The 26,011-nt window shown below is 37.3% G+C and overlaps 1 protein-coding gene across 2 annotated transcripts in view; it reads right to left on the minus strand.

Moving 5' to 3' along the window:
- Nucleotides 1-260: 260 nt before the first annotated feature.
- Nucleotides 261-26,011, minus strand: part of LOC138319309 (uncharacterized) — a 30,679-nt gene continuing 4,928 nt past the window's right edge. Inside the window, exons 4-23 of one of the 2 annotated variants that reach the window (XM_069262375.1) lie at nt 23,677-23,819; nt 21,411-21,525; nt 20,926-21,090; nt 20,566-20,676; nt 20,054-20,176; nt 19,052-19,315; nt 18,087-18,210; nt 16,096-17,266; nt 13,057-14,236; nt 11,545-12,899; nt 10,583-11,267; nt 10,054-10,170; nt 9,422-9,738; nt 9,112-9,216; nt 8,051-8,207; nt 7,236-7,419; nt 4,808-6,408; nt 3,444-4,682; nt 2,757-3,272; nt 261-1,943 (exon numbers count right to left, since the gene is read on the minus strand). In XM_069262375.1, the coding sequence (XP_069118476.1) occupies nt 1,669-1,943; nt 2,757-3,272; nt 3,444-4,682; nt 4,808-6,408; nt 7,236-7,419; nt 8,051-8,207; nt 9,112-9,216; nt 9,422-9,738; nt 10,054-10,170; nt 10,583-11,267; nt 11,545-12,899; nt 13,057-14,236; nt 16,096-17,266; nt 18,087-18,210; nt 19,052-19,315; nt 20,054-20,176; nt 20,566-20,676; nt 20,926-21,090; nt 21,411-21,525; nt 23,677-23,819 (9,947 nt within the window). In that variant the 3' untranslated portion in view covers nt 261-1,668. Of the gene's footprint in view, nt 1,944-2,756; nt 3,273-3,443; nt 4,683-4,807; nt 6,409-7,235; nt 7,420-8,050; nt 8,208-9,111; nt 9,217-9,421; nt 9,739-10,053; nt 10,171-10,582; nt 11,268-11,544; nt 12,900-13,056; nt 14,237-16,095; nt 17,267-18,086; nt 18,211-19,051; nt 19,316-20,053; nt 20,177-20,565; nt 20,677-20,925; nt 21,091-21,410; nt 21,526-23,676; nt 23,832-26,011 lie in introns of both variants that reach the window. The other variant, XM_069262374.1, reaches the window with a different exon arrangement.

Consider the following 26,011-nt stretch of genomic DNA (forward strand, 5'->3'; position numbering starts at 1 on the left):
ATTTGCAGTATAAATAACAAGAACTATCGCCAGAGTGGACGACTAATACTCCTCGCTACACAAATTTAGTTTCCATTAATAGGGGACATTGTAGAAAGGTATAGAGTTTACGCAAGTCCCATTTCAAGACAGGCTCACGATTTAACTCACAATTAACTTTATGAAATGTGTTCAAGCTCTTTGTAGAATGTGCTGCTACAAACCAGAATAGTTTAGATATTCTGGTGTAAATAGGAAGAAAGTGTCCAGTCAAGATGATGTGTTTTTTTTTAAATATTTATTGTGTATATGAAACCTTGTAATACAAATAACAAAGATTACAAAATGTTATACATGTAATATTTGACATCGTAATGGACATTTCCTGCTATGAGCATTATACTACAAATCCTCTACCCGCCATTTAGCTCACATGTATTCAATTACTACAAATTTATTACAAAAAAGGGAGAGGATTTGTCATCAGGCTAAGCCAGTTTTATCTGTCTCCAAACAAATCTGGTATGGTACAATTTCTCAACGAAGCATATTAACAGTAAACAAAACATTATATCATACAAGTGTAACTCCCTTCAAACATAGTAGAAAAAAATCTATACAATTATTCCTGTTTCAGATATGTATTCTGATATAAATTTTAATAGATTCAAATTTGTTTCTTTATTACAAAGTAGTAATGTTAACATGTCAATGGGGATAAGTAAGATAATTCACTTTGATTCTAAGTGTTGCTCTTAGTTCACTAAATGACGGACATACAAATACAAAATGTTCAGCTGTTTCATCACGTAAGTTATAAAGACATCTGCTGAATCTCTCAAATGATCACGAAAGAGGTCAGAATTTAAATTTCTAAATTTCTAGCCGAATTTCTGATCTGACATCAGATAAAATTCATAGTTCGAGTGACGTTATTTATCTGTAATGTATTGTACTTGATTCTAGGTTTTTAAATTTTAAAGTGTTTTGAATTGGGTAACAGAATCGGCATTAGAGAAGTCAAAATTTAGAGCAAAGGAAATAAATTATCTAAAGAAACTAGGAAAAAGGTATATAGGAATATTAAAACATCCGGTCATTCTTAGAAGATATATTTCATTTTCGTGTAATTTCGTTCATATGCTGTGGAGACAGGCCATGGAGTATCTTAAGCATAAGTATAAAATGTATAGTGAGGGAAATATTATTAAGCATTATTAACTGAGTGAACAAATAAACAATAAATATTTAGAAATACATCATCTACATCCAAACTGCCACCAAATACAAAAAACAAGCATATTTAATTATTATTAAACTAGTATAAGAATACACATACCTCAAATACTAAGCTAATGATTGATAGAAGCGTTTAAAGCATTAAAGGAGGCATCAAATTCGATTAATTTAAATCGAAAACAATTGACCAAAAATTCATTAACTATAGTAAATGGAAAATTACAAAGGTCCAATAAAAAGCATAAGACCTGACAGACAGTGTATAAGAAGATGTTGTTTTTTATTTATGAACAGGGCAATATAACCAATCAACCATAACGATACAATTAGCCTGTTATAACTACAAGAATATACTGTTTTAATAGCTGTGATATTATGAATAAAAAACATCAAATGAAAAACTGTCAAAAGATAAATATTACCAAAATTTGTCAATTAAAACAGACTTTTTTACGAAATATAAAATGTATCCCTGTACGTGGTTTCTGCTCCGGTGTCATACACAGCTGTTACCATGACAAAAAGTTCAGCTATATCGTCATCATTGAAGAGGAACGTGAAAACATTATCATCAAATACTCGATACTTCACAACATCAGAGAATCCGAGTTTCGTCCCGACCGTCAGTACATAAGATGTCCTTAGTAGACCAGTCACGTTAAAGACCAGGGAACAGTTTAGCGAGGCACTTCCCCGCCCCACCACCGGTCCGTTACAGGGAGTTCCTGTTAGAAACAGACATATTTCTGGTAGTTTATACATGAAATAATATTACACTCAATGACATTAGTAATGTGATTATATCTCTACATCACTCGAACTAATGGAAAGGTTGGTATATCATATTTCAAACAATATATATTAAAAAAATGATGTGATTGATAACATAACATCCTCAATACTCCAGGTGTTACTATCACTGACGTTTTATCCATCCCTGGCCCCAAGATCATGAAACAGTCTAAGTCTAAAACAGTCTTAAGTTTAGAGTTACCCAATCACAGATGACGTTACAAAATGTTACGTCATTTTTGATTGGCTAAGCAAAAATATGTCTAAGACTGTTTCATGATCCTGGGGTCTGGGTTATCTCATAGTAAAACGGAAGGCAGTTCAGTTGACACAGTTAATCTGGCCTTTCGTGTACAATATAAGAATCGAATAACGGTAGAGTGTGATTGACTGTGTGGCTTTGAAGTTGGGTATCGCTCTCTCTTGTAATCTTCAAAGGATGTCTCTGCAGATCTGTAATTGGACAGTTCTTTCCCCTGCACTGTCTTCAGTTTACTATGATATAGTACATAGGTGGATATAATGTCATTCATAGTAACCCCTGGGATATCGTGGATGATAACAAGTGTGAATTTAAAAAACATGTATACTGTACACAGTTTTATCTAATTAATGTATTTATCCCTGATAGTAGAGAAGTACGTGTATTGCTAATAATTTTATTACTAATCCTTTGTTATTTTTCGTAACTAGATTCTCGTAAATAATATCGACATAATAAGGGCAAAGCATGCGCTCTATAATACCTGTTAACGACGGTGGCTGTCGGAGAACATATATAGTTGCGTTGATACTTCCACTGATCAGACCCCTCTCGTTGGAGCCTCTTACTTCCAAGCCACACTCTGAATCATCGGCGACGTTAAGGACGTGAGACGTGACAAAATTACGATACCCTACGTCTACCCAGGAGCTCCGGGATCCATTCATAAAATCTATCCGATACTGGTACTTGACCTTACCAACAGGGTAGTCGAACTCGTCCCAGTGGAAATGAAGGTTTTCAGTTAACCTGGTGACAGCCTGTCCGGTAACTGTCGATCCATGGGTATTAAGGAACGTTATACGACTGTTAGCATGTCCAGGGGGCTCCAACAGTATTGTGACATCGTTAGTGGTAGTCTGTTGTATCATCCCGACGCTGTTTTTACACGTAATTGTTCCGATGATTGGTGTTCCATGTTGGATACCGAGGGGCTCCGACTCCACGCTGATCTCTGCTCTACTATCACTTTCTATCGTATCTGTCCGCCATATCGATCCTTAGTGTAAAAGAAGAAGACTGGCATTGTTATTTTGATTTTATATTTTATGAAAGTTATAAATCAGCGTATTTTACCTGTCTGTTGACGTAAGTAATGTATGTGTTATTATGTATATATCAATGGATATCATGAACATATGAAATAAGTACCAAAAGTTATCATACTCACCACACGAGACATCACAGAACACGTACTGACTTTCCTTGTCCTCTACCGTCCACGTGATATGTAATACCACCTGACGGTCTGACACATCTCTGTATTGAAGGAGAACGTCCGATATTGTAGGCGGAGTATGATCGATGATGAGAGGCGCTGACCGGAAGTAGGATCTCAGACCGGCTGTGTTCTCTACCACTACTGTGACGTGGACAGGACTCCTATGGGGCAGTTTAACCGGAAATGCATGATAACCTCCTGTAAACACAGGCTCAAGTGCCTGGACCTGGTAACCGTGGACAGTAGTCCCTACTCCTAGTTCTACAGATCGAACATCACTTTCAGGATCAACGAACTGCAGCAGGGTTGATACTGTCGAAAACGAAATCTGCTGCAGCGGTATCTGGTGAGTGGAATAATTGTGAAAACTAACGTTGTTACATCCCTGAAGGGTAACTGTTATGTTACCTGGGTTTTCCCATTTATCTATTACCTTAACAAGGATACGAATGTTCTCCTCGGATTGAACAGTAAAAACATGAGTGAATGTCTGATGTAGCAGATGAGCGTTAAATGTGTGATCATTGAGAGTCACCACCATATAGGTATCTCCATTGCTTTCTGGTATGGTGATTATTAGGCTACATACACTTAAATCCTTTCTTACACTGATATTCCACACGTTAATCCATGTGGACTCGGTGATTTCACGTGTCTCATCAAACAGCGTCACAAAACCATTACACTGGTAAGCGACAGGTGGGGAAGGATCTACTAATACAGACGGAGAATGAACCTCTTCGCTTTCTTGTCCAGACGCATCCACGGCCTTGACAATAATCTCATAGCTCCTGCCGGTCAGCAGGTTTAAACCTGGTAGTGTTACTTTAGTATTCCTACCTATTGTCTGGAAAGTCAAAGATTGACGAGCCTCTAATTTCTCAGCAATTGCAACTTTATAGAAGTCAATGTGTGAGTGTCTGTCCATAAATCCATTCCAGGAAGCTTCCAAGGTGTCGACAGAAGCCTGACTTTGATGATTTCTATATTTCTTGGTATTAAACACAATTCCCGGTAGAGGGGGCGCTGTGTCTACGATGAATCCGTCCGAGTTGACGGTAGATGACACGTTTAGTGTGTTAACAGCTGTCACAGTGACGTAGTATTTAGATCCAGGATGCAAGTTAAGTCCAGTCCAGGTAAAATTTGTAGCTTTTCCGACATTACGTAAAGGTGATGCATCAGGAGCTGCAACAAACATAAAAAGATATTTTCAATACATATATCAAATATAAGAGATGATCAAATATTACTTTCAGCTTTGCATGTGTCAATAAAATGTACAATATAGATCGTACAGATTCAATACATACCACCAGGACTGGTGCCCAGTGACGCCAAGTAATGTAGGATTCCACTTTGAGAGTCAGCGAATCCATTCCCCCAGCATGCTGTCAAGGAGTCTGTCTCTGTAATAAATTCCACGTCAGTTTCACAGTTATCGATAGAGTCTTTTATGTGGAATCCTCTGAATATCTTCGGGGGTGTACGGTCAATCAGAAGAGGCTGCGATCTGAAAATCCGATATGTATCTGTATTATACCATGCTCTTATGTAGACAGTGTATGTATTTTCGTGTAATAGCGGGTTGTTGCTGCTTACACAGTGGACTACGCTATCCCTCATTCCTATATCATGCCACACATCCTCTAACAGTGGATCAAAGATACCAGCTCCATACTCCATGTTTTCTAACCCCATGCTCCATTCCATACGAATGATATTCAGACTAGACTGTACAGGGGAGAGCACCAAGTTGGCACCCAAACATGCAGAGGATAGAGAGTGTTGGGTATGGACACCAGCTTCGTATCCACTATAGATACTCACAGATTGATGGTCGGAGCTTTCAGTCTGATTGCACGATTTTGAATGGACATCAGAACATTTTTGGCCAAGTGCAGCGCATGTGCAGTCTTTATTACAATAGTGGACGTCACACGAATGTTTTTCTATCCTAAGAATTCCATAATTACCAGCAGCGTCTGACTTCAGTACATGCGTTGTTATCCTAGTAGCAGTCGTCATTAATCCGGCATTATTTTCTGCTGTAATAGTCAGAATGATCTTACTGTACACTTGCAATTGTTTACTGATAGAGAAGTTACCATATTGTACATCACTTCGTTCTCCAACATGTACGAGTGATATATATCCAAGAGAGAGTTCGCTACCACTGTACGTTTCTCCGATAGTGATGTGATACAGTTTGATTCCCGATTCCGCGTCCTCAAACCCACTCCACATCATATTAACAGTAGTATCACTATTATCTAATTTCCACGTCAAGTCGTCTCCGAACCCTCCAATATGGGGTGGAGAGGAGTCCACCACCAGATAGCCACTGCTAGCCACCGTACAGAGCCCGGCTCCATTACAAGCTGTTACTGTCGCCTGATATCGGTCCCCACTGAGAAGCCAGTGTTCCGGTTTTAGAAGTATGGTCGTGTGGTTTTCATTCAAAAGTTCCTTATCTTCTATGTACGTGTGGCCGTTATGGTGATTTGTGACAGAAAGTTTATGCCTGATAATAGGTGACTCGTTGTCAGTAAACATCCATGAAATTTGAAGCAAGGATGTGTCCCATTGAGCGGAAGTGTTCACTGATATATATGTTGTACTTGATGTAAATACTGGTATCTGGGTGCTGACTGGTGGAGTGACGTCAATTGTAAACATGCCTGACGTCATGTTTGTGTTTAGTCCAACTTTATTGTATGCAAAAACTGTAGCATAAAGAGGTGATTGAAGCGGGAGGTCAAGGTCGGTAAAGAGATGTTCTGTAGTCAGATGTGCATTTGTTAAAGGGATCACATCGCACAAAGGATCGGGGTTATTACTGATGCATACTTCGTAACGGACAATGTCGGAATGGGAATCGAAAAACCCGACCCAGAACACATCCATATGGGACCTACAATCATAATAACAGATATATTAGTGAAAAGGGGTAAACGCTTGATTTTCAATTCTTATCTAAATAGACAATTGATTCTAAATGAGGTTTTACGGTATCGATATGAAGTGAAGTAGAAAACAAAGATTTGCCCGTTTCAGGGACAAGATAATCTTATATAATGCATTGATATATAAGTACGATATCCTAAACGTTCATTAATTAGACACTAAATATCACTTACTACACACACACAAAATCAAAGAAAAACGCGAGAAACAACCATATGCTAAATCAATTATTGCTTAATTCAGTAAGGATTATATTACTGGAGGACAGGTTACATGTGAATCGGTCGTATTCGTTTCACGACCAAGGACGTCTCTTTAACAAGTACTTATTATCCACACTGGTTTATATATATATATAAACGTTTAAAAACATAACACCTCACGAGATGAAATATTACTGGTATTCGTCAAGAAACAAGGAATACTATATTCATTACATTTGTTTTCTCGCTTCTATTTATAGAAGATCATCACTACTAGTTCCGCCAAAGCTTATTCCGCCATTGCATTTTACATTGAGTTATTTGTCCTTGCGATTATTACGTCGTATGTTTGTGAGCGTAATTTTATATTCCTGCATGAAAATATGACGTCATTTTTGTGCACAAAATAATGACGTAACAATCAAAATTATAATTACACTGTCAATGGTGATTTTCGAATGGTAAGTTATATTTTCACCATAAAACCTTAAATTTCACCGCAAAAATGTAATATATGTAAATATATAAATTTACGTCTGAAAACATAATCAGGAATATGTTAGCACCTTACCTTTGTCCTATATAATGTTGATGACCGTCTGCTCGACCTACTAACACCTGACCTGGTATAGGTGGAGAGTGGTCCACCAAGACTCCATTAGATGTGACGTCAGTACACATTTCTCCAGTATTACAGGCCTGAACTGTGACGTAATAAGTAACGCCCTGCTCCAGGTGGACAGACCATGTCATATCTGTTCATGAAGATCATTTAATAATGATCTTTAATGCTATGTTAATGCAATACAAACATTCGAGTATACCCTAAATAAACCGTTCATTGTGCTCAAATATATAAAATAGTCATTCCTTGATAAAATCACCAAAACATTATTTTATAAATAGACGTTTCCTGTTATCTCTTGGTTTCTGTGAAATAATTACGACACGGAGGACGTTATCACTGACAACGTCATTTTAATTGGTTAATTACGTGAATGTTATTAACGAAGGACCCGGGAAACAAGTAATAGAACATGTCATATTTGCTTTGGTCAAAAACAGAAAGAAACAGTCTTTTATGTGTATGCACACTGTTTCCGATCATACAAACAAATACAAAAATACCAATCAAGTGACAAGATCCCCTCTCACAGCTACAAATTTAATTTTTGTATGATGTTTAACTTGCAAACAGAAAACGCAAAAATCCTGAATATCTAGGTTCAGGAAGTTTTTGCAACTGTTATTTCGAAATCAATCGTTTTATCAAAGGATAGTATAACTTCATATATTTAAATGATATATCGTCGTGTATTTTATATAAGGGGCGCCAAACATGTTTCCTAAAACCATGTGACGCTCTATAGTTTATAAAGAACCTACTTGTGCTAAGACCAACAAACGTCAATCGTCTGACATCTAATTCTCCCGGTGTCGTTCCAAGTCCGACTTTATAGTATTCAATACCAGATTCGGGGTCTATGAAACCGTCCCAGGAACACACTAGGTGGCTGAAGTTACGCTGGTATGCAAAATCATTCTGAAATAAATAAAAACAATCTTTAAAAGCACCCAGACAATAAAGGCACCCGAATAACAAGCTGACAGTACGTCTTGCAAGCAACACACGTTCCCTGCCGTCAATTACAGTTTCTAATCTATGGGAAGTTATTATTGCTTAGTTATGCTATCATTGTATGAGGTTTGAATACATTTGGTTGATGTGTTCTCAAATTCAATTCCAAACTCTATTTTATTATATGCTATCACTGTATGAAGTTTGAACAAATTCTGTTGTCTTAAATTACCATCCTTACCATCCAGAAATTACAATTTTTGAAACAATAACTTTTTAGGAACAGTGACTTTCATAGTTGACCTTTTTGACCCCATATTCAATCCCAAGCTGTATTCATTCATACGCTACCATTGTGTGAAGTTTAATCAAAATTCGATGATGTGTTAACACCTTGAAACTAACATTTGTGTAAAAATCTATTTTAGTAACAGGGACATTTGTAGTTGACATTTTGACTTCAAATTTAATCCCAAGCTGTGTTATCTTATATGCTACCATTGTGTAAAGTGTGATCAAAATCCATCAATTCGTTCACAAGTTATCATCTGGAAACACGGACGGACGGGAGCAAACACTATATTTTTCACCGGCAGAGAACTAATAAAGGTACCCGGGTAATCCTTACTTGATTATAATAACCATGTTTAAGGTAGCAGAGTAAAAATGGAATTATTCACAATGTGAACATTTTTCCCTATTTCGCCTTTTTAAAATATATCACTCGAAAAAGTTGTAAGTGCACAGCGTTTAAAGCAATTGGATTCTGGAGTGGTGATGCCGGGTAATTTCAGCCGAAGTCATTCAAACATGTAACCTAACATGTGGTCTTTAATAAATACGTCTTCCTTAAATTAATAATACTTACACTTTCTGTGGGGCCTTCTCTGACAATTCCAGGTAAAGGAGGGGTATCATCTAGAAGGAAATACTCCGACACGGCCACTAGTGAAAGTCCGGCACGATTTGTCACCTTAAAATTGTTATATAAATCTTTATTCCATCGACTTATTTCAAAGAAAAAAACTAAAACAAGAAAACAAGTTGGTACTTCTGATAAAAGTGTTCCAAATCCTGAAGAGTTTCCAGTTGGTGTTATTGAAATACTTCGTAATGCTTATTTTTCAATACCATCATGGAATTGCTATTAAGCTAAAACTATGAATTACTCAACTCACACGGAGGAAAGCGTAGTAGTGATGACCGTGTTGGAGGTTTAAATGGCTGAATCCAAACGATGACCGGAAGGGATCCACACGTAAAAACGATACCACATCCGCAACGTCGACATAGTTTCCTAGGGCTACCTCAAAATGTTGAATCCCAGACTCCAGGTCGGAGAATCCTTTCCAATGCATCACCGTGTTTTGACGTGTCGTAACATGTTTGTGGACGTGAATGTCTCCAACAGACACTACACCTAATACCGGGGGAGTGTCATCAAATGATACCCCGTCAGAGACAGCCGTGGTGGTCAACCCTACTCTGTCTCTGGCTGAAATGGTCATGTATACACATGTATATGGTATTCTTACAGTCCTTCGAAAAAAGCAAAATAATTTATTTTCATTTTAATTCAGTTGAAGTGATAACAGATGTTCATTCAAATCATTCGTAATTTTGGACGCTTAAAATCCAACTAGAATAATCCCACAGCTGTTGGTCATATAACACTTAACATGACATGAACGACAAGTAGAACAGATTTTAAACATGATATTGGTAGTCGAGGTAAAAAAAACTAAGGAAAATAATTACCTGTAGTTATAAGAATGAATTGAGGTCGCCAAGCTATTAACGCATTGTTTACCTTCTACCATGGCGTAGTACACTATGCCTGGAGTCAGACGTATATTACGTAGAAGCACTGATTGTTTCTCTCCAGCATCCCTGTATGTCTGTACATCTCGTCCGCCTGGATAGGATCCTTTACAAGTAAAAATAGACATTTAAGTAGAAATGAAATTTTCAGAGATATCCATATCTTTTAAGTACTTGGATACAAAAAGAGGTAAATCCTTAGTCATTACTTTTGTATGAGTAGTCAAAACAGTTAAACCTATTTCATCACTCTGATACCGATAGCTGTACTCGATAATAAGCACATTACACTCACTGTCATTTTAAACCAACCTGCGCACATGTGCAGACATGAAGCCTAATTTTCAAAGAAATAATATCTACCCACACCTTTGAGGTGACCATAATTGTTGGCGTATTTGTGTATGTATACTCTCGTTAAATGAATTGACTGGAATCATGATATATCTAGTTTGAACTATTCACCTGCTGATGTTAGCCTTTAACATATAACTTTTCTGACTTCTTTTATAACATACCGATAGCGTATATGTACTGCAGGAAACTAGCACTTGCAAAGTTGTCATGAAAATCTGTCCAAGAAATAAACAATTCACTCGTGTCGGATAGATAACCACCATTTGAGTGTATGGTTACAGATCCCATACTCGGGCCAGTCTCGTCAATTATAAAACCATCACTGCAGCCTTCTACTTTCTCGAAATGTTCTACAAAGTCTTTCCTAGTGCGGGTACTTGCTGCACTTCTCGCACAAACATAGTATTTGCCCTCGTCGAGATTCAGTTTTCCAAAGGAAATGGCCCCTCCATTTGTTGTTGCATGTATCAAACAATTGATGTCATTATCACATGTGTCACTGGGAATGTCTGCCGTTATCATTAGATACCAAGTCACTTCTCTGTCCTGAAGGCCGACAATACAAGCTCCTAACTCTGCCCGATTAGGACTGTAATCTAACTCCAATTGATGAATGTTACTCAGTTTTTCACCTATGTTTGAACTGAATACCAATAATTCCAATTCTGAAAAGTCCACAGAATCCACATCAATATCGTATACTATCTGTTTGGGGAATTTATTTTGATGAAACTGTATCTTCAAATGTTCACATTTTGTTGTTGTTCTTCCCGACGGACAGAACATGTGTAGGCAAATAAAGCGTTTTGCAAACACATCAGCTGTCATCTTTATGCACTCCGTACTCTGTAACAAATTATTGATACACCTCGATGAACTAGTACGTTTATTACGTAAAATGTTCATATAAAAATAAATACCAACAATATTATCCTCAAAACATTGTGTTCAACCTCTATTCTGAATTACTGGAAGAGTTGAAATAATGTAGAATCTATCATCTAGAATTTCAAATGAAAACATCTCTGTGAGAAACAGCTTATCAGATCAAATTGATATAACCTAGTAGATGACTATCAGTACACAAGTGTTGGTTACACAGCAAATGACTTTAGCTACATACCTGATGGTTGGGTGCATTTCCTTCATGTGTAATCCAGTTATGTTTCGGTGACACGCCACTGTTACTATCCGTAATACCCCACTTATAAAACAAGGCTTCGGTATCGACTGAACATCTGGCCTCACTCCAGGACACCCTGACGGTGCTGCATTTGGAAGAGTAATCCGTAAGTTCGGCGGAGACTGATACGATGTGTGGTTGTAGTTCTTGTTCAAATCCGTCAGAAGCGACTCCAGGTAGACATATTACACCAAAACAAGGTTTGACCTCATAAACCAGATACAATAAGTTCGTAACAAACCTCTTTGACGTCACATTTCGAACATCCGAACTCGCGATAATCGTTTCAATAATACTGACGTTGCCGCCATTCACAGCCAAAGAGACAACAAAATGCGTGATGTGGTCAGTATAACCGTATACCCGCCAGTGAACAGCAATAGCGGCGCCAGAATGAAGATGATCTATGTCCTCCTGGCACCGATATACTCTGAAACGTATCTCTGTATAATTTATAGCCAGACTAGAAGTTATCTTAAACACTGGAAGGTGAACCTCTGGTGAAAATGCGACTCGACCAGGCTCACTGTCGATAAAAACGACATCAGGACTTGTTAGAGTAATGGCATCATGCAGCTGCTCTTGGTAGAATACCGTATATTGAGAACCAATATGAAGTATTTGGTTACAAGAGGCATTGGCTTGTAGAAACGTGTCGTCGGGATGAAGCGTCCATTGGCACAAAAAGGATTGGTTGGAACATCCTAGACCATCAAAGACAGAGATTGAATTCAAAACATCCCGCTTAGAAAGTACTGTGAAACCATCAGAGGAAGCTAGCGTCGACCCTGCGTTGTTTTGTAATCGTATTACGGCATAATAAGTTGTGTTCCTGGTCAGATTGACGTTACTTTGACAGTGAATATCCCTACCCACCACTGTATGGAAACTGTCCACGTCGTCAATACCCGGACTACTTCCCAGACCGACGTCGACACTGACGGCTGCCACATGATCAGATAAACATGTCCAGGCTACACAATATTCCGTGGTAGAAAACGAAACATCTTGATCTGTGAAAGGTTCTTCAGTATATCCAGGATATATATCTTTTACTGCCCCAACGGACGGCTTATAGATCGTAGGAAGGTCGATTGCTTCACTAAGGACTGTGCAGTGATGACCAGCGATGTTAAATGCGTGCAGTTCAATGTGTACCGACCGGTTAACGCCTGTAACCATCTTTTGGAGGTATTCAACCGAAAAGGCAAGACAATCAGATATATTTGTACAAGTCGTTGTATCCAATTCTTCCCAAGTATTGAAACCTGAAATTCCGTTGTTGTTTTGGAAATCTACAAACACAATTATTATTATTCAAAAATATACTGCATGGTGGTTTGTTACCTCATTTTTCCATACGGCATATTTAAATGAATACTTCAATTAAGAAATACTTAAATAATAGTTCATATTAATATTAATTTATTTAAGAATATAAATTCTACTCACGAATTCGGTAGGTAAGGTATGAAATATCCTCTCGTTGTTCGGTATCTGTGAACATAATGTCATTGAGGTTTGCTATCACATGTGAGCTATTGTGATGGAATGACACGGATGAAGGGCATGTGGGCGGTGATTCGTCTATAACAACAGGGCCGAATATTGCTGTTGTTGACAGTCCTGCTTTGTTGGTGGCCTTGATGAAAATGTAAAACTCAGTTCCTGTTGTAAAGCCCAAGTGATGACGTCTAAAGAATGTATGCTGATGAACAGTTTCAAAGCCCTGCAGGTCCGGGAAATCAACCGAAAGGATTGTAGAGCCAAATCCGATATGAACTGTGCTGATTGGTGTGTTGTCGTCAACAAATGTCCATGATAGACGAATACTATCGACTGGCAGGTAGAAATGGTGAAGACTTATTGTACTGCAGGCACTTCTGCTGTATTTCTGGGTATAGTCTTGTGGCAATAAGCCCAGCTGGAACCCATTACTAGTATCTGTGCAAGGTTTGGGACACGGAGTTTCGGCGGTTATATTTGTTCGTGTTAGTTTAGCTGAAATGAGCCAAATGTCGCCATTGTAACACACCGTGTGTCGTTTTGTCTGTGCGTTTGTTAGTCTAACATTTGCTATTTCAGGCGGGGAGCCAATTTTTGTAAATCCGTCAGAACAAATTGCAGAGGACGGTTCCATAGCACGATTAAATGCGACCACGGTAACAAAATATTTCCCTAAAGACTGTACCTGAAACTGAATTGATGACAATGTTGTATTTTGAAACTGGACAGTTTTGGAAAAATTGTGAAATGAAATCATATCAGTATTTTGGACACATGTTTTCGCAAGAGCTACTCTGTAGAACTCAATTCCACTCTCGTGATCAATGAAACCATGCCAATGGACAGAAATGTGGGAGTCGCTTGTGTAGTCAATATCTGGTTGACCTTCCAATCCTTCGTAAATAACCCCATCTTCAGGTGGTGATTCGTCGACATAGACGTCCACAGAAATGGATGTGGTCAACAATGCCGTATTTGTAGCCTCTATTACGTAGCGGTACTTCCGGTTATGGTTGCCGATATGTGTGTTATTAACCATTAAAGTATTGAGGTTAAATATGAAGTGGAAAAACTGACACCTGCCGACAATTGGGCAGATACATAACTGCTGTTCTGGACATGTCGTCTGAAAAGAGATATAAAAAACCATGCTTGGTCTGTTTGGTCTGAAAAGTATCTGACAACAAATACATGGTGTAAACATTTAATACCGCAATCATAATAATAACCAGCTTCAAATCCATTAAAAATTATTATATGTGATTTGATGTAAACACGGACGCATGCAGGAGAGCAAGGCTAATTAGGACCGGGGACATGTGCAATATTAACTATAAGACACGGCAAAAACCAGAATATCGTAATTTTCTGAGTATAACCCGCAACGGGGTATAACCCTCGGGAAACAAATTCAAAGGTTTTTTTAGTATTTTGTAAAGAAAAAAAATACAGATTACCCGTATCGGCTGATTGCCCGCGGGTTATACGTCGATGTATTCCTTTAATAAAGTTTGTACTAATAATGGTACATGAGTCTATATGCTAAGAGAAATAACAGGTTCATTGGTTTTTTCTAAAGGAATTTATCTATTTACCTCTAATTACCCTATTGAGCCCCACTCATTTTGCTCAAGGGGGTCAGATTCAATTCCCCTATTTGGCCCCGCCCTTCCTACCCCCCGGGGTTCAGGCCCACACAAAAGTCTGTTCCATTTTCCCAGAGGATGTTTCTGGCCATTTGGATATGACTATTAGCAATTTAAAGACTTTACCTCTATTTCCCTATTGGGCCCCGGCCCTCCTGCCCCCAGGGGATCAGAGCCAAAATTTATACAAACTCCGTTCCCCTTCCCCAGAGGATGCTTCTGACCAAATCTGGTCCATGCAGGATTCTATGACTAGTAGATATTAAAAAATGTACCCCTATTTCTCCTATTGGACACCGCCCCTTCTGCCCCTGGGGGTCAGAGCCAAAGTATCTACAAATTCTGTTCCCCTTCCCCAAAGGATATTTGTATTTGTGGCCAAATTAGGTTATATATCATATAGAACTCTATGACTAGTAGCGATTTAAAGGATTTACTTCTATTTTCCCTTTTAGGCCCCGCCCCTCCTGGCCCCTGGAGGTGGGAGCCTAAATTAATACAAACTCTGTTTTCTTCCCCAAAGAAACTTTGTGCCAAATTTGGTTACAGTCAATGCAGAACTCTATGGCTAGTGGCGATTTAAAGGATTTACCTCTGTTTCCCCTATTGGGCCCCGCCCCTCCTGCCCCCGGAAGGTCGGAGCCAAACTCTGTTCCCCTTCCCCAAAGGATGTTTTTGGCTAAGTTTGGTTAGAATCCATGCGGAACTCTATGACTAGTAGCGTTTTAAAGGAAATGTTGACGTACGGACGAAAGGATGAACGACGGACGGACGGACGGACGGACGACGGACACCGCTCCGTGACATAAACTCACCGGCCCTTTGGGTCAGATGACTTAAAAATAAAATAATTATTGAAAATCGCTAGGTGAGTCCCATTTAGTCAAACAAGCCGAAGATAGCCGACATTGTAACGTCGTTGCCGAGATCGTCATTTGACTAAGGTAACTACGTAACGTCTGTTCGAACGAACTCTTCCGAGAACGGGTCATGAACTTTCCGACTTCCGTTTGACAATAATCGTAACTTCTATGGTGGCCAGTTTAATATGAAGCCATATTTACAAGTATGGATTTTCAACAACTGCTGTATTAATGTTATTAAATCATTATGAATATTCTTTGATATAACTTAATTCAACTACATCTACAAATACTAACAATATCGGGGTCGAATCTTACTTGACTTTTTTCTTGATAGCTACGTATAATGGGACTTTAAGCATATTTCATTTATCGTAAACAGTCACGTGTGTCAGGTATAGCGAAATATCTAACTTGATACAAACACGACCACTCGTAATTAAAACATAGAAAACAACAGATAAGTAAAAACATACCCCGTTATCAGTTTGCTTTACGCCTTGGGCTCCATGCCCTAAAAGTCCCTCGGGGTCTGTTTCGTAGAACCACCAGAGAACCTGTAAAAGTCCACCGTGTGAGTCATACGAGTCAAATTCCAACGTCATACTAAATAGATCCGTAGAATTGTGTACAAACAATTGTTTGTGTCCCTCTCTGACCAACCAGGCATCAGCTATCACTGGAGGACTAGTGTCAATGTAAAAGAAAATGGATTCTCGGAAGAAGTTCCCCACGATGTCACTGATGTTTAGGGTGAATCTATAAGTATCACCATCGTTAAGTGAATGTGATATACAAACACCTTGAGATGATATGTTACTAACGACATCGGACGTGATCGTTTGGCTGTTTGTTTCCTTGTGTAGTTGGTAATGAAAGTGAGAAATTCCGTGGACGTTTGATGTGCCTGACACTGGTAACTGACCAGATGTCTGGTCGTAGGCTGGAGAGATAAGACCATGTCCATCAGAGTCTATGGGTCTCAGTGGGTTAAAATGTACGTATTTGTTGTTATAGTAACGATCCCGCCAGCTCACACAGATGTCATGGTGAGTAGTTTGCCAGGTATAGTTAGTATTTTCTGCAGCTGATGATACATAAAGTTTGTACGTTGCAGTTACGTCAATCCTAGAAGAGTTGTCGTAGAGAATAAATCTTCTAGTCAGACGTACATTACCTGCAACATCTTTAATCTCCAACATCAAGCCATAGATTGAAGGTTCATGTTCTGGTAACTGGATGGTGTACATAGCATTCTGACGCATATATACATCTGAGGTACCTTCCGACTTTCTATTGTCCATAAATAGTTTATCAATGCTGCTTTCTTTTACGTCATGAATCGTTAATCGGAATGATTCAATCCCAGACGAGAGTAGCGTATCTCCTCCTTGCGGGAATGGATCCGTCCATCCGGAAGTAGAAATATTCAGCACTCTGTCCTTGCTGACTCGAAACGGAACCATTAAGACATCATATGAACAGGAATCACCGATACTACAATGCTCTGGCTTAGCATCATCGTATATATAACAGAGATCACGGGTTCGCTCAGTTTTTGTATATCTTTCTAACCATGTTTGATGATCTTGAACATTCTTTGATGTAAAATGGCCTCCAGCTTTGGGATGGAACCGCAAGCATAACCTGATGAAAAGAAAACAAACCGTTGTTGTACCGTTTTTACCTCATTATGACAGTGTAATGAAAAATTGCATTTATTGTAAGTCTATTTCTACCGCAAAAGGTCGTGTTATTCTACCCTTAGTCCATTGTATAAATGTTCTGGTGCTGGATAAATATATTTATACTCCACGGGTGGACTTTTGATTTCTCTAGATTTTAATCTTTAAACCGAACTACGTTTTTCTCAGTGTCACGTCACAGATTTGTGTAGAATCGTCTCACTTGACATAAACTTGGTTACATTGTTTTTATTATTTGGGAAGTAGGTATGTCACTTTGCCGTAAACATGCCCGCATGTAGATCGACAACCAGTTGTTTATTGTTCAAGTACCTATATAAATCTAGATTTAATAAGACCTTCAGTAAGAAGGATTGCATGGGACGGTTGTTTATAACTAAATTCGTTTGTTATTGATATATTTTTATGAATATTAATGAGTACCTTCTTCTTATCTTATTTTGGCCTACTTGTAGATAATTTAATTGTGGTATAGATGTAGAGACAGGTCAAGCAACTTGCTGTTATTTGATATAGAATTTATTTCACATTTGTATTTTTTTTTAAAGTTAAAAAAGACACTCGCTAAATATCGTGACTTTTGTAACTTTTACAAAATAACTCACTCGTGTAAAATAAATTCCATATCCAACAACCACTCATTGTATCACCTTTTAGCTACTGAGAAGTGTTCTTAATGTATTACAACAACAATTTTGATTTCAGTTAACTTTAATTTATCATCTTCCTGATAATAATGTCAAAAACAATTGGTTACCTACCTTTGGCCGTTATATAAATCATGCGACACTGCCATTGTCTGGTCACTAGGAATATAATGTGGCTTGGGGGAGTTACTGTTTGGGTCACTGAGGATGGTGTGAGAGGCGATCACAGTTTCGACACCTGCAGAAGGGTAAAGGAAATTCAACACTTACACTTTTTTAAGAAAACGAATTTCAGCATATGTCATGGAAATGTTTATCTTGGACTTTATATTAATTTATTCCGTTAACATTTTGTCAAATTTGTGTTGCCGGAGTAAGTATGTTAAATAGTTTAGTATCGTTACGAGGAATTGTCGTCATGGGAAGGTGCTCACGGGCTGAACTGTTTACAGGAAAATACATGTTCTTTAGATAAAGACAATATAAATATGTGGTACAATGTAAGTTAATCTACTTGATAAACGAAGCTTATAAACGTTTTGTATTCAGGTTAATGATCCATGTTCTACAATTAAGTCTTGGCCTGAGCTGAGCTATCCTTGCATTTAGGACTTCGCTACATTAGTTCTTAATTTATTCTGGTCAAATGGTAATTTATATAGGCTGGCGCCAATCCACACCACGAACAAAAGTAAGCCCTGTAATTCTCTAAAAGAAAAGCTTGAAACACGACTAGATAGCAATTATGTTGTGATACAATCAAACAGTGTTAATAAACAATGGACGAACATGTGCAACAATGGAAATAGTTCCATAAACAAACATAGGGGACTGTTTTCATGTAACAAAATTAAATTGGAAAGACATTTTGTTACCAGATGAGACCGAATGGCAAAGCTACCATTCAGTACAGATGGGTTAATATTAATAAAGGTATTCTGAATTTAAAGATAGACCCCACTTTTTGGATCATTGTAATACTCGAAGCACAACATGCACGTTATTGTACGTTATCCATTGAGATGCCTCCTGATAGAGCTCACATTGACAGGTAGTGTTTGTGGAACACCCAATCTCACCTGTAACTGCCTTCTTTACTGTGTGTATTTGAACATCAGTTATACCATACACCTCACTGACAACAAACGCCGGCCTGGCTATATCTGTGACGTCGATGACGTAATCAAATGCTGTTGACGTCAATATGCTGTCGACTTGAAAATTTCCATAGAAATCTTGCTGATAATCACAATGGGATGATCCAATGGAGCGTGACGCTCTGGAATCTCCGTTAGAGGCAGTGACCCGCATACTACAGCTAGTGATGTTCGGACGGAGGATTGCTTTGTAGAGAAAAAAATATTAGCTTTATATAAATATGCTTACAAACGCTTAAATTGTATGACTTGATTGTATTGCCTATATAACTAGGGTCGTATACTGGTATACATAAAATGAATTGCATGGTCCCTCGACTTGATTGTAATTGTGCTTTACATTCCTATATCACTCCACTTTTTGGTTAGGTGGTCATTGTTAATTGAGCTTATTTTTCGTTCTCAATAATCACACTTCCTTTACTGTATTTTTGAGGTTTGAGCTTATATAGATTTTGGTTAGTAACGTCAGTATAGGTAGTTATCTAACTTGATTATTTTGGATTTTTGTGTTTAAAAATGCATATTTTAATTCGAGATACTTGATAAATTTGCTATAAACATAAAGCTAATATCTTCTCACTGAGGAAAGATACAATTCAAAACTTAAATTCGCGTAAACCTGTATCTAATCGATGTGTGGAAAGAGTTTAGTATTACTATCAATACATATATGCACTCTCTTGTTCGAATTCTTTGCTAGAGATAAATATTCCCAAGCAATCTACACTCAACATATTAAACTGATATAAATATAAACCATAAATGTGAATATGTAGTACATGTACTTCCAATAATTGATGAACTTCATAACTTACGTTGACAGATGGCCTGAGTACTGTAATATAATAATAATATAAGCCTCAAATATAGATAATTTGTCAAGGGCTTGTAACTGGTAGAGACCAAGGTTTGTAAACTTACGTTGACATACGGCCTGAGTACTGTCGTAATACCTGGTAAAGCCAGCAGCACACGAACACGTTCTGGCGTAGTCTCCATCACAAGTACCTGGCCAACACCATCGACTCTCCCACGAACACTTTCCTGAATAAACCAACATTTCACTGGATGACGTTTTACAGATATAGATGCATGTGCGCAGGTGAAAGACGTTTGAATATGAGTATATGGAATTCTAGTCAAGATTTAATGTTTAAACATTGCATTTGATGCGACCCTTATCATGAGAGAGGTAGGCTAGTCATATTTTGATGTTAGATGTACTACACTATATATTTTAATAAACTAAATTAATGGTTACGAGTTATATATTTGAAAGCTGTCTATCGACCAATCTCGAATTAAATAATATCAATGTATCTCGAATATTATTTAAACAGAGTGAGAAATGCGGGTATAATCATACCCATTACTATTCAATAAAACAGTGTTAAACAGAATAAATATTTTTTTTGTAATAAAAGAAAACATACGGGTACATGTTGAATCGCCATCGTCGAGTTTGTACAAATCCAAGTCGATACACTTTAAGCATAATGCTGGAATAGTACTATTGCAACACGATATTTGGCAGTCAGTGATATCTGTAAAATAGCATAACAAACACGCATTAGGAGAGATACATTTGAAAGGCAACATTATAAATACAACAGTTAACATCACAAAATATTACAATTTTGTATATGCACACATAGCTTTTCCGACTATGGATACTAGCTGAGTATACTATAAATATAACAAACCCAAAACAAATACATTTGTATGTGATACATATATCTGATAGTAAGGTATATCCGTCAGTCAACACCATTACCCGCAAGAGAAACACATACTTGTACAAGGCCGACAATTTGAGATTTCATGATCTTGTCCAGCACAGTCTGATCCAGAACCGACAGGGGTGGGGTTATTACATTTCCGTTCCCTCCTTTTTAGTCCTGATTCACACGTCACTGAACATGCGCTCCAGCTTTCCCAGCTACTCCACCCACCGTGCACTAAAGTATGATAACGGAGGATATACTACTCCTATGATCATCATTCCGACGTAATCCTCAATGTTGTATCATGGCACCAGTTTCACGAACATTCCTTAACTTTATGGATTCCCTTAATTTAATGTTGTTATAAAGTTCGCGCCCAATGAAAAGCTGTGTGTATGTTAGTCAGTGATCGAAACCATAAAATAGTAGAATTCCTTTTCATTTATCAATCTAATATTAACGTTTTGATTCATGAACGTGTAATTAAATACCTTCTGAACAGACTAGTCCCTCAAAGACGCTCGAACGCCCTGTTATATATCTCTGATACTTACTATTACATGACACGTGGAGCTGACTGGTATGGCCAAAAGAGCCATGAACAGTGCAGAAATAACCGTCAGGACAACGACTCCGTACGTAACAAACGTACCACCGCATATACCCTATCTACAACACAGTCAATAGTCTAAATCGTATCTTCTTAACGATGTACACATTCACATAATTATGGTAATACGTTTGTTTTAAAATGCAATGCGTATTTGAAGGGAGACAATTTTAAAGGTAAATGAAAGGAATCTTTAAGGTTAAAGGCTCAATTTCCGTATCTTTCTTATTTTTTTCGTGATTTAGAAGAATGTCGAAAACAATTCTGTTGTAAATCATGCAGAGACAGGACTAAATCGAAGTCAAGAGGAGCGATTATGATTCGGAATATTTTGATAAAAATCAAATAAATATTAAACATCGCTAGGTGGGTCCCACTTAGTCAAACAAGCCAAAGTTAGCCGACATTGTAACGTCATTGCCGAGAACGTCGTGTGACTACCGTAACTATGTAACGTCTGTCGGAACTCTTCCAAAAACGGATAACGAACTTCCGTTCGGCAATAATCGTAACTTCTATGGCGCCGAGTTTAAAATGAAAGCATGTTTACATGTATCAACTTTCAACAACTGCTGTACCAAAGTTATTAAAAAACATTATAAATATTCTTTAATATATCTTAATTTCAACTACAAATACTAACAATATCGGAGTCAAATTTAATTTGAATATTTGTTGATAGTTACGTATGGTGTGGCTTTAACATTTCGAAAATATTTCATCAGCTTGACGGTCATTCTATTATTTTCTTCAATAGAAGTAGCCATTTCTTATGTATAATCAAAGTGAAAGAATTCCCTCTTATCGGCCATCTAAGTGACATACGAAAGCAAGGGAACTGGCAACTCATCTAATTAAAAATATACTTGTATTCCAGCTCCACTACGATGCTTAACGATGCACCACACTAACACCATTAATAACTCAGTGGCATCACACGTACCTCCATAAAACAATAGAAGTAATCCTATAACAAGGAGCCGCTAAGCGTGGCATTATCCTCCACGCCCCGCAGTTGATGTAAAAACCCAAATACATCAAGATCAAAGTAACAATTTTTCAAGTATAACTTGAAAAAAACCAGCAGTTAACAAAAAAAATGTAATTTGGTATTTTTTTGGTGTCCATGGTAACAAAAAAGAATCCAAAACTTGAAGGTCCACAACAGGCAAAAGGCACAACTAGGGCTGATATATTCAGAAAATTCCCTTAGCTGCGTTGAACGGTTTTGGAGTTGTAGTCCGGAAACAAAAGGAAGCAGTAATTTGGTAATTTTCAAAAAGTTTCCATGGTAACGGAAAAAAATCCGAAATGGAAAACCCGCAATAGCAAAAGACACAATTAGGGCACTTGTCTGATATATTCAGAAAATTCAATGGAGCTGCGTTAAACAGTTTTGGAGTTATGGTCCGGAAAAAAAGGAAACAGTAATTTGGTATTTTTGAATAAGTTTCCATGGTTACGGAAAAAACAAAAAGAAGGAAGGTCCGCAACAGCAAACGGCACAACTAGGGCACTTATCTGATGTATACAGAAAGTTTTAAGGGGCTGTGTTGAACGGTTTTTGAGTTATAGCCCGGAAAAGAATTTCGGATGGACGGACGGACGGACGGAGCCTAAAACAATATCTCCTGCAAACCCGTTTCGCGGAGGATAATAATGAGTAGCCATTTTCTTGAATAACGGATGAAAGTATAGCATCATACTCATTATAAACGAAAACATATTTGTAAGTATTAGTACTACTCGTTATAATCTAACAATGGTTACCATCTTGCGGTAGTATCTGCTAAACAGACGGACGCATATTCATTAGAATACATTATAGGTATAGGTATAGGTAAGTAATTGGTGATATCTGCTACAACCTGGTTAAAAAATTAGGAAAGAACTATCCATATTCTAAGAGAAGTATGACGCATGGGAAATTAATATAAAATTAGAGTTTAATATTTCCTTAGAATTAGATATTTTATATTGCTGTTTTATGCGACCAAAGCAATGGCGGCTATAATATTTCATTTCTACCTAAGAGATACACAATACGTCAAATGACATTTTACCTGTAGCGTATATTTAGCTCGGTGTACGTCCTAGGTTGTGACGGGTGGAAAGCGACTATATTACTCTTTGAGTAAATATGTTAGATATCAGCTACGAGAATCATTTATTAAATGCAATATAAAAATAAGTACAGTGTAATAACTTACTACTGATTGGCCACTCCCTCCGAATTCATATACCTCCTCAAAATAACACCCTTCTCTACACTCTTCAGATAAGCTCCGTCTTCTCCGTATATGAAGGAATGTGTCTGCTCTTTTTTTTGCGATCACAGGAGATCTTTTCCTTTCTAAAACGTGTCCTTATCAGATAATGTTAGCATGGAAACAGTAGAATCAAACAATTTTTTACATAAAGCCTGAAGAATATATTGCGACTTTGTAATTCTATTGGTGCCAACAATGTTGATGATGAGAGGATATCAAATTAGAAACTTGAAACTTAAAAAGGGCAAAATGGTACAAAATTACATCTGTCGAAAGGAAATTGAAATTTAAAGACACAAATTACATGTACATCAAAGTTAACACTATTTTTTTTTCTAATATTTGAACCATTATTTTCCAATCATATAATAACATCTGTGCAATATACACTGTATAGATAACAAGGAGTTGGGTGTCATCTCTCCGGAGTCAACTCGGCCAAAGGTGATGTGCTGAAGTCCGTGACCATTATCGGCGTAGTTTACATCTGAGGCGTGTTCAGAATGGCAAACGCACGCACAAGAAATTTCCTGAACGACAGCGGGTGCTCGGGCATGCACTCGATATGGTGATCTCTCGTGCACTTGTTTTGGCACTATTATCAGAATAAATACGTATTTAAAACATTTATAAACAGGGCTCCGTTCATGTCCGTTCAGAAGCGAGCGCCCGCTATCGCTCGCAAGCGCCCGACATCCTGAACACGCCTCTGGTCAATTGCTAGTATTCGGAAGTATTATACGAACCCGTACTCACGTGTGACCATAGACTACACTGTCCTTATCGGCACTCTATACATATTGAGCATATTTACCTCAATAGTTCTATGATAAACCATAATTTGACAATAGATGTTGCTTACACATTACGTTTATGTAAATGTATCCCAATTTCAATTGATATGGTCATTAACATAATTTATTGTGAAGATTTATTAAAGATATGAAAATAATAAATTTAAGAAAAAGAGATATGTAAGCTTGAAAACCAAAGTGAACAATACCCACTTTACCAATTATAAATGCAGCTACTAGCATTTTAGATATGTTAGACAAATGAATTTGTTGCATTGACAAATTGATTGTTGTTGCTCTTTGCGATATTCGAGATATTTTCATTATTACAGAGCTAATACCCAAAACACAGAACTGCTACATGTAATAATAGACACAAATATTTTTTTTATTTCTTTTACTTTCAAAGACATTTCATTGCAATGCTATATAACAACTAAACATATTCCAAATAAATATTGTGTCGCAAATATTCATCCTCTCATTCACATACAAAGTGTTGTTTCTTTTTAACTGATATCATTGCCTATTTTTTATAAAAGAGAAAAAGCCAGATGAGAAAATGAATATAGAAGAAGATGTGCAGGGAAAAGAAGCAAATGGTGGAATAGAATGGAGAAGAAAAAATATAGAGACAGGGCTGAGGACAAGGAGAGGAGTAGGAGGACAGAAGGCACTTTTTTATTTCCATACCTGATTTCATACAGTAACTTGTTAAATTGCAAGAGATAAATTATAATATTAAATTCCATGTATGAAAATAGGGAAAAAATAACATAGTTGGACATATACACATAAAGTAGCACATAATTTGAACAATGTTAAAAATTCAAGGTTTAGACAAGATTTACAAGTTTCATTCATTTTTTACAATCATTATTTAATTTCTCAAAATAAAATTGACGTTTTCCATAGGCTATATATTCCTGCTCAGTATGGTAATATTTAATGGAATTAACTGATCTCATAACATTAAGTGAATTTTGTAAGCATCTACTTTTATAAATGTAGTGTTTAATATAGAGTAAGATTTCATTATGAATTATGTTATATATTTCAATGTGATTGAATATTCCAAAAATCATTGTTTCTTTATTTATAGCAAAAGGTATAAAAAGAATTTCAAGTAGTTTTCAAAAAGATGTTAAAAAATTTTGTACTTCAGCACACAAGAGATGAGTAATTGTCTCCCTTTCTGCAAAGCAAAAATAGACACAAATATTTACCAGACAGTGGTGAATTCAACACCAAAGCAGCCCAACGTGGTACATGTATGCATGACACTTTATAATCAAGCTATGTGGTAAGAAAGATAACACCTGCATGTAGGGCGTTAGAAAAGACGACTAAATTACAATCTTATCGTAAGATAACACCTTCATGTAGGCCGTTGGATTCTTAAAAGACGACTAAATTACAATCTTATCGTTAGATAACACCTGCATGTAGGGCGTTGGATTCTTAAAAGGCGACTAAATTTA

This window comes from Argopecten irradians, chromosome 3 (genome assembly GCF_041381155.1).
Source record: "Argopecten irradians isolate NY chromosome 3, Ai_NY, whole genome shotgun sequence".
In the NCBI taxonomy this organism is placed as follows: Eukaryota; Metazoa; Mollusca; class Bivalvia; order Pectinida; family Pectinidae; genus Argopecten; species Argopecten irradians.